At 35.5% G+C, this 15,679-nt stretch overlaps 1 protein-coding gene across 1 annotated transcript in view; it reads right to left on the bottom strand.

The window, feature by feature from the left end:
* The window catches only part of CAMKMT (calmodulin-lysine N-methyltransferase), a 271,951-nt gene that overhangs the window by 44,197 nt on the left and 212,075 nt on the right, over window positions 1–15,679 (bottom strand). Inside the window, exons 5-6 of the mRNA XM_070734547.1 lie at window positions 4,693–4,747; window positions 3,542–3,605 (exon numbers count right to left, since the gene is read on the bottom strand). Of these exons, the coding sequence (XP_070590648.1) occupies window positions 3,542–3,605; window positions 4,693–4,747 (119 nt within the window). The remainder of the gene's footprint in view (window positions 1–3,541; window positions 3,606–4,692; window positions 4,748–15,679) is intronic.

Below are 15,679 nucleotides of genomic sequence, written 5' to 3'. Positions count from 1 at the left end.
ACAAAATCCTGTTGTTACTGAACACAGATCTCACTGTTACTGAACTTTAAGTGACTTGCAGTACTACAAAAATCCATAGTCTTAACACACTTTTAGATTAGGATTAAGAAAAGAGATTAGACTATGATTTTCTTTAGATTAGTCAAAATTCCATAGCTATATTTAATAGCTACATTTATACCATGAAATAATTTAATTGCACCCAAAACATATCCTTTTCCCCCTCAATTTCATGAGCAAATATTTATATGAGTACAGGAGAGTAAATAACATAGACAACAGATGACCTTAAGGAAAGGGTTAAATAGTTAAAAATATTCATATGTTCCTATGGTCTATGAATATGAAACATTCTAGGAAAGTTCACCCAACTTGTATTTTTTTAAGTACACTGTGTACCATAGAACCTTCGCAATCAGATCAACATTTATTATCACTTAAAAGATATAAATCTTATGTTCAGATTGATTACAAAATTTCATTTTGGCATACTCTTAAATAATTTTTGGTAATTTTACTTAAATGATGTAAGACAGATTTCTTTGGATATTTTATCTCAAACAATAAAACTCTCCAAAATATACCAATTCAAACTCCTTATTTCTTATTAAAGATTGAAAATAAAGTTTTTTCTTAAATGCCATTTCATTTGTTTGCATTGTAGTTTTAAAAGATTCAGATGATTTAGGTACTATCTATGTAGAATAAGTGAAATATATTTACAGCATGTCATATAGCATTGCTCAGGAATATTAGGATTAAAATTTGATATGAACCAAAATGGCTTAAAACCTGAAATAGTTAATACAAATACAGAGGGATTTTTTTGTTCCATATATCGATCGATATTGATTTTACATTTAGAGAGCACATGATTTGACAACCCAATAGCAAATGAAATTACTACTCACACAAATGAACTGACAATCAAACCATCAATGACTGATGGGATGGGAATTTGTGACTTTAGGACTTTGAGGGGGAAAAAAATCAAATCCTCCCCTCTCCCAAATGTAAAATTTTACAAAAATAGAACCTTTTGGTATTCTCTATGAATAACACTAATAAGAGCAAAAATAATAAGAGATTAATGTCAATAATATAAAAATGGATGCTCGGGTCCAAAGCAGTATTCCAAATCAATTTTCAATGACATTTCTCCGATGCAGTCATTTGTTGCTGACTGTGTTCATCTTGCCTATTAAGAATAATTAGCGGGCTTGCTCAGCGATTTCCTGGCTTCTTACTGCGATTCCCTCTCTTCTCAGATTGACACAATTTTTACTTTTAGCAAGGTATTTTTTTTGATATGATAGTGTCAGGGATTACGGGGTTATAAAAAGGGAGACTGTCATATAATTTGGAGTTCTAAAAAAGTTTAAACAAAAAAGTAAACTTTCTTTTAAAACAAGAACAGCATTTTAATTTAATTAAACAAGACCAAACAATTTAGGATTCAAAGATGTAGGATATTTATTTGGGGAGGCTGTAGACAATTAATTGGTCACATATCATGGAAATGATACTAAAAGGATGAATAGGATATATTTACAAAACTATTTTAGTGGAAATATGTCTACCTGATTTTTCATTTTAAGTAAACGGTGCTTCATCACCAAATATATTCTATTTGATGTTACACTGTTATATTTATTGCTTTTTAAAAAAGGCTCAGATAGGAACTCTGTCTTTAAGTAAAATTACCTAAAATGATTTAAGAGTGAATCTTAGTGCCAGGTACAAGCGTTGGATCACACCAAAGTATAACCTAATAAAACTAAAAGTAAAAACTAAGCCTTTTAATGCTAAATTAATTTGCTAAAACAGTTACTGGTATTTAGTATTATGGACCCAGCCAGTAAAATTCTACAGCTATTTTGATGGATAACTGTACAGGCATTCAAAAGAGGATACAATATTTAACATTCAACATGGTTACACAGAACTTAAGTGTGGAATATATCTGAAAGAAATCACTTTTGCTACATTGTCTCCCATCTATTCATGTGTAAAGATATTCACTTAAGTGCGTGTTTGTTTGTGTGTGTGTTTACAGATATAAGGTACAGCAAAGTATGATACTTAACCATTGTGCCTACATTACATCTAATTATATCTTAGAAGTTCCAATCTTTGTGTTGTTGTGTTGTTACAACAACACAAAGATTGGAACTTCAGCCTGATGATGGTGAATGTGATTTCGCCGAAACGTCGCATAGACATGCAAAACATTACACAGGGCAAAACCCGAACTCAGAACAATCTACATACATATACCCGTGAAAATTTACGAAAACACACACACATATATATATATATATATATATATATATATATATATATATATATATATATGACGGTCTTGGTATATAATACCTGTACCCGTGAAAATCTACGAAAACATATATATATATATATATATATATATATATATATATATATATATATATTAATAAATGTACATTCTTTAAGTCTGCAAGACAATATCCTGTATTAGACTTAAACGTGCATTGTAAGCACATTTCCCCCTTCTTAAAAATGTCCCTCTAAAGCTTAAATAGACTTGAGAAAGGAGATCATATGATAGCACTAACAAAGATTTCTCTGTAACTTTGACATTAGAATATCACCTGCCAAAGGAAGGCCCTTAACATGCAAATGTCATTATCATCAAGAAGCAAAGCAAACAGATACCTTCTGCAGCTCCTTCTCAATTTCTGACAGCCATTAATATTCACTATGGGATTCAGATCGTATGCTATTGTAGACACTTAGTTAACTCAGGGGGAATAATTTGCAGTCACATTAAAGTGTAAATTGTTTACCTGCATATATACTAATAGGATTAAATATAAAATGAATTCAAATTTGATAATAATAAAAATTTATGGAATGGATAGGAATATTTGAAAATCTGGGTCCAAGAGAAATATTGGACAATATTCATTAACTGAAAGCAGAGCCAATTTGCATGAAGTTAGGGACAGGTTGCAAGGAGTGATACTGTGTATACATGATCAAATACAACCCAACTGTAAAAATAAGATAAATATGCAAAAGAGACATATTTACATACTATAATATCTGAAAGCAAACACGGTGTAAAATAGCCAAATAAAAGAAATAGAAATTTTTACTGCAGTTACGTTGAATTTTAAAAATTGCAACATCAGCAATAATTAACTTCTATTTTCAATGTTGTTGGAATGAAATCACTGAAAATTGACAAATATTGATCCTAATAATAAAAATAAAATGGAATAAGTGAATATATGATTAGAAACACTATATAATTATATAATTAACTTCACCACCACTAAAAAAAAAATCACATATAATTTCCCCCCAAAATAATTATTCAGGATGTGGCGGTGTGTTTTATATTAAATATGAATTTATATATATATGTACACACAAATGCACACCCACAATATAAATAATGCATATTGTTATATAACCCTTGTTCTATTTTTACACTGAGCATGAACCCAAGAAAATGGAATGAATCCAACACACCAGTTTTCTAACTGAATAAGGATACTTTGGATAGCCTTTTCATTTCCATCAGTTAACAGAACTTCTTTGACATCTGCAGAAATAGCAACCTGGAAAGGGGGGAGGGGAGAGGGAGAGAGAAAGAGCACAGCAAACAATGAGAAAATATGCTTGTCTGTGTGGAAGTGAAGACAGGAGTGACAAGCCTTCAGTATCATGCTTCCTCACCTATTTCCCTGTAACAGTCTTCAATCTTTTTTCATTTTATGTCTGCATTATTTTAATCATTCAATCAAATCAGTCAATACTTTTATCATTCCATTTGCGGGAGCCTCTATCTTGCTATCATTCAGTTCCGTAATTGCATTGTGACAGCGGATGATGGTATTCTGAGAGGCTTTCATTTGCGGGCTTCTGTTTATCTAGTAGAGCCATCATCCGAGGCTGTCACTCTGCCTTTCAGCTTGCTTCTGTCTGACTGCCTGATGCCCTTCATATAACTTTGCATTGCAGGCAGATGGCTTTGTAAGGGTAATTTTTTTGTGAGCTTTGACATGCTCGCACATTGGGCTGTAACCTCGACACATTGTGTAAGAACGACAGGTTTGTCAAATGCCAATCAGTGTAACAATATGCTTTTATTTGTAGAGACATAAAAACTTGTCTAATGCACTGCACTGCTACATAATATCTCCTGAATACATGACTCAGAACCTAGAGAATGGTGAATGACGCTTCTGAATGGCCAATCTAATTCAAAAGAATCTAATTACCGAGAGCTCTGGATCATGTTTGTTGGTGTAATAATGCAGGCAAAACATTAGCAGCTATATCATGGTGCTCCAACTGTGATTCGCCAGGCTATTTCTGTATCTTAGCAAATGGTGAAGTATAATCTGAAAAGGGGGGGCGCGGGGGGGAGCGTTAGCTATGGCTCTGAAAGACGGAGTGTATGTGGCCTGGAATGTCACAACAAGAGATATTGACTACACTGAGGTAAAATGTTTCTCCTCGTCGAGACGACCATAAAATCGATATAATACGAAAGGCAGGCAGTCTAGAAGGTCTGTGAAGATTCTGCAGCTTGACTGCAGCTGATTCTGTTGACAGTTCTCTGACCCAGTCGTTGGAGGCACTGGAACATTTTTCCCTTTTGTTCCTCCCTCTGAATAGAAATGGGATGGAGAAAAGACCTACCATAAGCCCAGCCAAGCATGTCATGCCACCCCCCAGCTCACACACAGCAAGGCCCCTGAAAGAGAGAAAGGAAACGGTAGAACCCATACAAATTAGATGAAAATGGTCAGAGAGACATATATGTTACAAGAACAAATTGCCATCTGTAGTGAACACCGAGGTAGCAGGAAGTAGCAGAGGCATGACTGGGCTACCTCATGTCGTTTTGCGTTTTAAAAATAATTATGAAATAGAAAAGTCACAAAGCAGGCAAAGCAGTGGGGGTCCCCTCATTAGTGTTCAGTGCAACATTACCACCGCTGAGCTGAAAAAATCCAAGAAGGTTCTTTTTTTCTCCCTTGTCAATGGCTCTGTCTTTTAGAACTAAACTAGCTAGAGTAGCGAAAGATAATTGTTAGGAAAGGATAACACCGTTAATTCACATTCATTCCTTCAAAAACAGTTAGACAAGTAAATGGAGGAATTAATATTATTTCTCTTTCTCTCTCTTTCTTTCTCTCAGTCTCTCCCCCCATTTTCCTTTCCTTCTTTCCCTCCCTCTCTCTTTCTATAGAACTGTAGAATGAAATAGTTATCAATTGTAACAGACATTACAAACATTTTGAACGAACTATATACCCTAAGATAAAAAAATAACAACAGCCTACAAGTGAAAAGGTAGCTTATGCCTTTTAAATTGGAAATAGATTATAAAAGATTGTTTTAAATAGTCTGTTAGAACAATCACATTGCCAGTAAAAGCACTTGGCAAAAATCTTGCTGCCCATAAGTAAAATTGTTCAAAAGTAAGCATGTCTGTAGCCCAGCTGAAAACCTATGGTGCTGCATATCAGTCATTTGCTCACATTGGACTTAAATATGTACATATGGAATACCGATTTGAAAGTGTTCTTTTATTTTTTATTTTACTTCTAAATATAAAACAACTTACTGTCCCTTTTTTTGTTAAAATACAATTTCTATACAGTCTGATACTAGTACGAGTCCACGGAGAGGGGCGGCATACAAATCCAATAAATAATAATAATAATAATAATAATAATAATAATAATAATAGTAGTAGATAATTAAATATATTGCTAATGATATATCATAAAATTGGGTATTCTTACAGTCATTTTCTATTTCCCAAGTCTTTTAGTTTTTTTTAATTGTATATCTTATTGTTTCCCTTTGGATTTAGATGAAGCTGAAAGAGTTTCCAAGAAGTAGAGTCCCCCTATCCAAACATACCAAGAGGTTTCATAGCTTAGTGGTAGAACACAACTTTCAGTTTAGAAAGCCCTTAACTAATCCTTAGCATCCCAAGTAAGACTGGGGGGAAAATCCTGTCTAAAAACCTGAACAGCCGCCACCAGTCTCTAGAGATAATATGGGTTAGATGGATTAATAATTTTATTCAGTATAAGGAAGCTTCCTATGTTTTTGTGATCAATACAGGAAAAACGGGGAAAACAGGACAGAACTCTACACATACTGTACATATTAACAAATCAGAACTTTGTCAGATAAAAATTAAATGACTTTAGTGCAATGTATTTTGAATGTAACACAAAGCATTTGTTTCTTCCCCTGGAGTTTGAGATGTATCAGAGTGACACGCATGTTTGCATTAAGTAGTATTTTAAAGTCTTTCTTATAAATGTAGCCACTGCAGTGAAGTTTTTCTCAAAATTGTGTCTGATAAAATGCATGTGCCAAAGCCCATAGATCTAATCTGTTACTGGGGAAATTTTCTACAAAGAAATGCTAATGCTGCTATTACCCTTCTCATTCTTTCCCACCTAGGACTTTTTAATTATTAAAAACAAAGCTGATCTACTCAGCTGAAGTTGAACACTTGTCTATGCCAATTCTATGCCTATGCCAATTCTATGCCTATCAATCTATGCCTATAAATCAATGCCAATTCCCCCCTCTTTTTTCTTCTTAGTAGGTAGACTTATTAGATAGACTTACAGTAAAAAGATGGCAGCATCTACCTTTGTGTGAGTTTTGAAAAGCCAGACTGCCCTTGATCAAAACAATGCATCAGAGTTTAGCAACATCTCATCATCATTTAAAAATGCACATTGAAGTTTGAGTTGATGGATATCCTGCTTTTGACATCTATGCTACCCAAATCAGTTTTCACGCTAAGGATCTTCTGTTCAAATATGTCTCAGGACAGCAGAAATGAAACTTTTATATGAACTGGATATCCAATGAACTCTCATGTTTAAACACAGCAAATGAGGGTATTGTACAAGCATTCATATGCAGGTTTCTGCCTCAGTTCAATTGTTGCTTGTGTCAGGATTCTGATGAGCTTCTTAAAAACTGATATAAAAATGAAGGACTTTGTTAGAAACAATAAAAAGTTATCTCCTATAACTGAACTTAGCTCGATTTATGGAGCTATGACTATCAGTGATCTATGAGTGCGTAAGGTCCTCTTTACATATGACAATTAAAAAGGAATGATACACAGTCTACAGTCCGATGGAACAATCAGTGTTTGATTGGGACATTGGACTTTATTCTGATAGTGATGTTAGAACTTGAAGGTGCAATCTGATGGACTGCTTCCTGGGTTAATCTACAGTATTTGGAGATAAAATTTGCACTCTCCATTTCCTTTGGAGCAGGCATAAATGGCATGAAGAAAAAAGTGCTTCTTGTACTTTTGAATTAAGCAAAGTTGAATGTTGACTGTAATAGCTTCCAGGAAGATGTTTGAGAGTGGGTTTATGAATTTGGGGAAATTCCATCTCTTAATAAATGGCTTCGAGATATTAAATAGGTACAGAGCCTGCACCTAAAGTCACCTTTCTCTATGGTAAGGGACAACTCCCTTCTATTGGTCCAGATATTTTATATCAGTTCCATAACATCTTCAGTAAATCAGTTTCATATAATCACCCAGTAACATTATGAGTATAGAAGAGCAGTAGAAAAATAAAACATAGGAAATGGGCAATTTGTATTGTTGACACATTAAAAAAATATAGATTAGAAAAAAATGGTATGAGTTAGTAGCATCAGACATCAGAAAAATTAATAGCAATATCATTTACACTTACCGTATATACTACTTCAAAGTGCTTTTACAGCCCTCTCTAAGTGGTCTTCATTTTACTCACCTTGAAAGGATGGAAGGCTGAGTCAACCTGAAGCCGGTGGTGAGATTTGAACTGCTGAACTACAGCTAGCAGTTAGCTGAAGTAGCCTGCAGTGCTGCACTCTAACCACTGCCCTACCCCGGCTCAATAGGGTCAAGGTCAATAAAGAGGGAATAGACTGGAAGGTGACAATGTGAAAAAATAAAACGATAATAGCTCAAATGTTGAATCTCAGGAGAAACGGTACATATGGAAAAGAGAACTGGAAAGAACTGAAGAGAACTATCACATGGTGAATTGGTTAAAGTCCTTATGCCAGCATTTCCAATTTTTAATCTGTCCCTAGTAGTTACTTGGTGTTTTTCTAAGCGGATAGCCATAATCCTTTTTTGATCTTATACACCTACATCCATTGTCTTTCCCTTTGTCAGTTCAAGATAGATGAAGTCAGAAAACAAGGTTTGTAAAAACTATTGGAACTCTGCTTTACTGTTGGAGAATACAATCCTGAGTGCATGAAAGAAGTTTTCTTCTGCCCCTTCTTATACCAAACAATATTAAGGTGGGGATATCTTGAGTTTCTTTCCCACTCCCTCTTCTTCCCTAGGTTAAACTGACATTTACTTAATGGTTCTCACATTCCTTCCCAAAGGATATCTCCATATACCTGAATACCCTTCTTCTATTTTGCTCATCACCTCGAGGCTCGACTACTGTAACGCTCTCTACATGGGGCTACCTTTGAAAAGTGTTCGGAAACTTCAGATCGTGCAGAATGCAGCTGTGAGAGCAATCATGGGCTTTCCCAAATATGCCCATGTTACACCAACACTCCGCAGTCTGCATTGGTTGCCGATCAGTTTCCGATCACAATTCAAATTGTTGGTTATGACCTATAAAGCCCTTCATGGCACCAGACCAGATTATCTCAGGGACCGCCTTCTGCTGTACGAATCCCAGCAACCAGTTAGGTCCCACAGAGTGGGTCTTCTCCGGGTCCCGTCAACTAAACAATGCCGCTTGGCAGGACCCAGGGAAGAGCCTTCTCTGTGGTGGCCCCGGCCCTCTGGAACCAACTCCCCCCAGAAATTAGAACCCTAACCCTAACCCCACCCCTTGCCTTTCATAAGCTACTTAAAACCCACCTCTGCCGACAGGCATGGGGAAATTGAGATCCTCTTTCCCCCTAGGCCTTTACAATTTTATGCATGGTATGTCTGTATGTATGTTTGGTTTTTATATTAATGGGTTTTTAATTGTTTTTATTATTGGATTATTATTGTACACTGTCTTATTATTGCTGTTAGCCGCCCCGAGTCTGCAGAGAGGGGTGGCATACAAATCCAATAAATAAAATAAATAAATAAAAATAATAATATTCCAAGTATGTAAGTTTTTGCATAATGACTCAAGGCACTTTACTTTTATTTCCTCCAGGACTGCTTAACAATCCATGGTACTCTTAGTAACAGTGGTAACAAACAACAAATCCATAATTCAAAAGAATCTGACTTAAGTTTTACTCTTTCTTGGTGTTTGCTTTTCATCGTAAAGAACAATGCTTTCACTATTCTGACCTTTATGTCATAGAAATATTTTGACTTTGTATCATGATATTTTCTAAGTTATCATTACTTTGCAACATAGATTTATGCCCCTTCTCTGCTTGTGTCCTGTCTATTTCTATTGCATTAGTTCATATTTTACTTGATGTTATCACTTTGATTCTTACATTGATTGCTATGAAGGAAAATAAAAAGATGCTATTGTGGAAATGGGCATATAATCTGGATAATGCCCTACTATTTCATGTTACAGAACTTTCAGAGAAGAGATAACAGTAGTGGAATCTTCAACTACCCAATCATCCACTGACAAAATAACTCATGCAAGCCTGCAAGCTCCCTAATTCCCTATGTGATCTTGTTGACTGTTACACTTCCCATAACACTGAGAATTTAAAACTATATTTGATCCCAACCAGTAGGAAGAATTTACTGAAGAGGTAGAAGCAGTGTAGATTTTGGAAGAAGGGATTATTTAATTTTGGGATTGAAGTTACTTCAGAAAAAGAAACCAGAACATAGTTGTACACTTATTGATTTTAGAAGAGCTAATTTCAACAAATATTTGATAGATCCCATGGAAGGAAATCTTCAAATCAAACAAAGCACGGAAAGAGTGGGATCTTCTAAAAAATAAGGTACTTGTAGTGAAATAGCCCACCATTTTGATAAAAAAAAATCATGGGTCATTGTATCATATTGCTATGAATGCATAGGGTGTTCTTGACTGAGCAAAATATTAATATGGATATATATGGAAAATGGAAGATGGATTTAATCATCAAAGAGATATATACACAAGTAGCTAATATCTGCTAAAAGAAATTGAGGAAGACTAACACACAACTAAATTTAACATCCTATAATCTGCAACTCTTGCACTGCAATAACATATGGACTTCTCAAATCGATCAGGGTAAAGCAATAGATGCAATTTATATAGACTTCTGTAAAGCCTTTGATTCAGTAGTACACGACAAACTACTTCTAAAACTAAATTTCTGGATCTCTGCATAAGTGGATAGTTGTGTTCCTATCAAACATGCAACAAGTATACAAAATAGAGAATACCCTATCAAACCCTGCAGTTAGTAGAGGTATCCCCCAAGGAAACGTTTTAGGACTCACACTCTTTATACTTTACATAATGACTTTTGCAATCAGATTATAAGCAACTGCATTCTCTTTGCTTGGTTGCTTGGTTGCTTGCTTGGTTGCTTGGTTGCTTGGTTGCTTGGTTGCTTGCTTGCTTGCTTGGTTGCTTGCTTGCTTGCTTGGTTGCTTGCTTGCTTGCTTGCTTGCTTGCTTGCTTGCTTGCTTGCTTGATTGATTGATTTGTATGCCACCCCTCTCTGAGGACTTGGGGCGATTCACAACATATCAGAACAATATACAATATACATATCTAAAAACTCCAATTAATATAGCTAAAAAACTTAAAAACCGTAATAACAATTAAAATAATTCATTCCCATTCACACAGCAAAACTTACTACACTCATCGACCAGGGGGCTAGGGTCTAATGGCCGCAAGCCTGGAGGCACAGATAGGTCTTTAAACTTTTACAGAAGGCAAGGAGGATGGGGGCAGTGCGAATCTCCAGGGAGAGCTGATTCCACAGGGCTGGGACCCCCACAGAGAAGGCTCTTTCCCTAGGTCCTGCCAAATGACATTGTCTAGTTGACAGGACCTGGAGAAGGCCGACTCTGTAGGACCTAACCAGTCGCTGGGACTCATGCGGCAGAAGGCAGTCCCGGAGGTAAATTGGTCTGATGTAACGCTACCCTACAAAAAGACCTTGACTATCTGTCAGAATGGTCAAACAATTGGCAATTATAAATTTCAACCAACAAATGCTCTGTCTTACACGTTTGCAAAAAAAAAAAAATCAAAACACAAAATACAGCCTGGGTGGATATGACCTTGTAGACGACCCTCACTCTGTCAAGCACCTTGTTGTACTCATCTCTAATTATCTAAGGGTCAGAGCTCACTGTAACAGCATTGCCAAAAAAGCATTAAAAGTTGTTAACCTAATCTCGTTAACCTACTCCGGTAATATTGAACTGCAAAGTAGGGCATACAAAATTTTTGCTAGACCAGTTCTTGAATACAGCTCATCTGTCTACAACTCACATATTGTATTGGACATTAATACAATCAAAGAAGTCCAGAGATATTTCATGAGAAGAGTCCTCCACTCCTATGCTCCTAACAGAATATCTCATGCCACCAGACTTGAAATTTTGGGCTTAGACAACTTAGAACTTCACCCTCTTTGGTCCAATCTAAATGTAATACAGAAAATTATCTGCTACAATGTCCTACCTGTCAATCAATATTTCAGCTTCAACCACAACAATACACAAGCACATAATAGATACCAATGTATGGTAAATCGCGCCAAACTTGATTGCAGAAAATATGACTTCATTAACAGTGTCATTAATGTCTGGAATGCACTGACTCTGTCATTTCTTCTCCTAACCCCAAAACTATACCTTTAGACTGTCTACTGTCCATCACACCTCATTCCTAAGACATCTTTAAGGGGCGTGCATAAGTGCACCAGCATGCCTAGCACCTCTGTCGTAATGTTCATATCCATTGCATGTATTCATAATTATGTTTATACTTATATCTGTTATCTAATACAAGCTTGACAAAATAATAAATAAATAAATAAATATAAAATAAAATAAAATAAAATAAAATAAAATAAAATAAAATAAATATATTCAGAAATGCAATGGGAATTTCACAAACTGGATAGAGTAAAGAGAATAAAGTAAAGTCTCAGTAAAGATAATTTACTTAGGGCACAATTTCTTTGAGTTTAGCAAGGTGACAGTTGCCATTGCAGAATTCTTTATAAACTGCATCCTTGTTCCAGATTGACATGACACCATTGTTCCCACAATTAATAATTTGGAATAGTGAACTCAGTTGTTTCAAAATTTAAAAAACCACAAAGAAACTTCCCACAATAATCAGAGTTCTGTAAGATTACTGCCATGTTAACATTAAGCTTCCTGAGTTTTTTAAATAAATAAGCCCTTATTATACTAATCATCTCCCAGTTTCAATTAATCAAATTAATTAATCGAAGGAACCAGAAATACACCAATCCTGCCAGATCAAATTGGCTGGGCGTATATTATGGGAGACAGGTGGTCCCTCAAGTAACCAGATGTGATGGGACTTAATGAGTCAGATTCCCAGGATGGAGGGGATGCATTCCAGAGGAATAAAAGACAACTCAGTTCAGATATTTTGTGTGAGATGCAGAGGGTGACGATAATCACTCCTGGATAGTTCAGAGAGTTTATGCTTCATGAAAATAATAGTTTGCTTCAATTTGTCTTTATTTGCCAATAGGTATGGAACAATAAATTTGTTTGGAAGCAAAATTTGGGAAGGGCAGCAAAATACAGATCTCTGTATGGTCCTACAGAAAAGGCAGAAGAAGTTGTGTGAGAGAACAATAAGAGTCCAAGATTGAAGAATGCTTACTTATTCACATAATGCTAGTTATTAATTTCTTGTTAACTCTAGATGCAAATATGTAATTATTTCTTAGAATCAGAAATAGATTATTTCTAGCTGTTGTGAGGTATAAACAATCAATTGCCACAAATGCCTATATATAACTCCCCCACATGAAATAGCATTTACAACAATGATTTGTTGAGTTCTTCTAGTTTTTTTTTTTTTAATGGTATACTTTTAGGCTCTTTCTCATTATTTGTATATGCCTACTAATGAGAATTTTTCTCCTTTCAGATAGTGAAAAAAACCCATTAAAAACACACATAACCCCCCGAAACAGATTAGGACAGCACATCTGCTACTTAGAAGTTTCAAAGGATTCTGTACATTGTGGCCGATTAAAGAAAAAACAATAATTATTTTAACAAAAATGTTTGAAGTCTGTTTTTATAAAAATATTAAATTAAATTCACACTTACTGATTTAATGTTTTCTTTTGTGGCAACCATTGTGTGGAATGATCTCTCCACTGAGATTTTATTGTTTTCAATCCTGTTAGTCTTCAGGAAGACTTTGAAGGCCTGGCTATTCTCTTAGATTGGGGCAGAATGTTAGTCCTGGGAGGTGTAGTAAAGTGTTTACTATACATTGGTGTGACATACTGTATATGTTTTATTGTTGTTGATTTCAAGCTGGTTTTCTATTAAACACAGTAACAAATGGTGTTTTATTGCTTATGATGCCTGGAGTTGTACTTTTGTGAGTTAGGCAGCCATGCAAATTATTTTAAACAAACACACAAACACACAAACACTTCTGCACTGTATGTATGCATGTTCTGTAATGTATGTATCAACACTCATGGAATAGAGAAGAAAGACTGACCAGTGAAGGATGGGAAAGCAATACCACAAATAGAAGTTGGAAGTTAGATGAATAAAACAATCGCAAGGCCTTGGACAATGATGGAAGTAGTGGTGAGTAGAGCTCTCTTAAAGTTAATGCCATTGAGGAATGGGGCCAGAAAATGGTGGTCATCATGGAAGCAGATGGAAGGGCACTAGTGACAGAAGAACTGGCTGAAGCAAATGAAGTCAGAGCTAGAATATCATCCAAGTAAAGACTGGTGAAAATGGTGGTTACCAGGACATCAAGTGAAGAAGTGTTATCTTATTTATTTATTGTTTATTTGAAACGATATATTATTACTTTCAGGTTCTTTGGAGACTTCTCCTTAGCTGCCCAGAATTGTAGAGATAAATTCCTTTTGAGTCTGTACCTTTGTTGTATATTGGATATTCCTCTGATTTTCTGTAATTATGCAGACAAGCCTGTTCTGGCAAGCGTAAAGGTAGGCAGGTACCACTTGTAAATTTGATTACTATTGGAAAAAAATCCCTTTTGAGGAATGATATCTTATCTGGCAGCCCCTGTTTTGGAATCCTGTATTGCTTTTCCTAGAAGTATGATGTTTTATTCTTCTCGTGCACTTTGTTTTTGCAGCCAGTTAGATGTTTGGATTGAAAGACTAGCCAAATTCATTTGAAGGAAAGTGAGTTGACCATTTTAACAACCTCTCTCTTGTTTTTTTTATTACCTTTCTCAGAAGCAACAAGGTTATTTAAGTTAAAGATACCTATTAAGTGATGACATATGGATTTATTTTCCTTAGTAAAAATATCATGCAAAGAGGCAGAGGAGATTGATACAAGAAAAAGGACCTAAGGAGAGCTTTTTAAAGCTGGCTTTACTGCATGTATGGGTATAGCATAGGCTGTATAAGAAAGCGTGCACACTGTTGGAAATGAGGTCACACAGAATACAATGCAGTATTCATGGAAGGACATTGCAGAGGACCAGGGCCAGGTGGGACATCTGAACAATAAACTATGTATGGGAAGTAGCAGCAATGGAATAGATTTCCAATACACAGTGGCTGAGAATACACTCCAAGAATATGCCTGTCACAAGTTTGATTATAATTGTAACAAGCACTTTGGCCTTTATTCTAGGTTTTTTTGCCCTGTAGCTCTAATTTTCAAATCTCCTTAACAGTTACTAGCCAAACAGCAATGCTGAAGAGAGAAAGAAAAATATGACTGTGACTAGCAGCCAAACTATCTTTGCCATGACCCAAAACAATGTAGAGCATACAATGTACAAGGGAGGGATTCAAGGATCTGAACCTGGCAGACTTCACATAGAAATAGAGTTTACTGCCTATTTAATACACATTAAACTTAATTAAGTTTTCAAAATTCCAAAATTCTATCCAGAAGTCTTCATATGCTAATCATTTCATTTGTCTCTCATGTATGCTAGGCAGAGTCTCTGATCTTGGCCATTTCAAGACTTGTGAACTTCAACTTCCAAAATTCCTCAGCCAGAAGAGTGGGCCATCCATATATTATCCATTACTAAAATGACCTTTTTATTTTCTGGTTTATCAGTGTCTATTGATTCTATGATAGTTTTCAAATTGTGATACTTGTTATGAGAGTGTTATTGGTGGATGCCAAGGCTGACAGCTAGAAATAGTGATTTGTGCTTGAAGTTTCCCAGAGAATAAGCTGGTTTCCCTATTGACACTATTCTAGCACACAGTCAGATGCAAGAATCATGATTTTAGTCGTAAAACTGCATACAGGAGGTTATCCTAGAAGAGGATTCTTTATCTGTTTAATTAGGATCATAGCTGAAATTTTGTCATACACATGGCTGGAAACTTAACCCTTAGCTCATAGTCTCAGCTGGCATGAAGGAGGATTCCTACATGATATAATAGCCATTGTTGGAGAACTGTGACAGGATCTTTCTGGCAATGTCATTTA

The sequence above is a fragment of the Erythrolamprus reginae genome, chromosome 1, assembly GCF_031021105.1.
Source record: "Erythrolamprus reginae isolate rEryReg1 chromosome 1, rEryReg1.hap1, whole genome shotgun sequence".
In the NCBI taxonomy this organism is placed as follows: Eukaryota; Metazoa; Chordata; class Lepidosauria; order Squamata; family Dipsadidae; genus Erythrolamprus; species Erythrolamprus reginae.
This window is presented reverse-complemented; position numbering and strand designations above follow the sequence as displayed.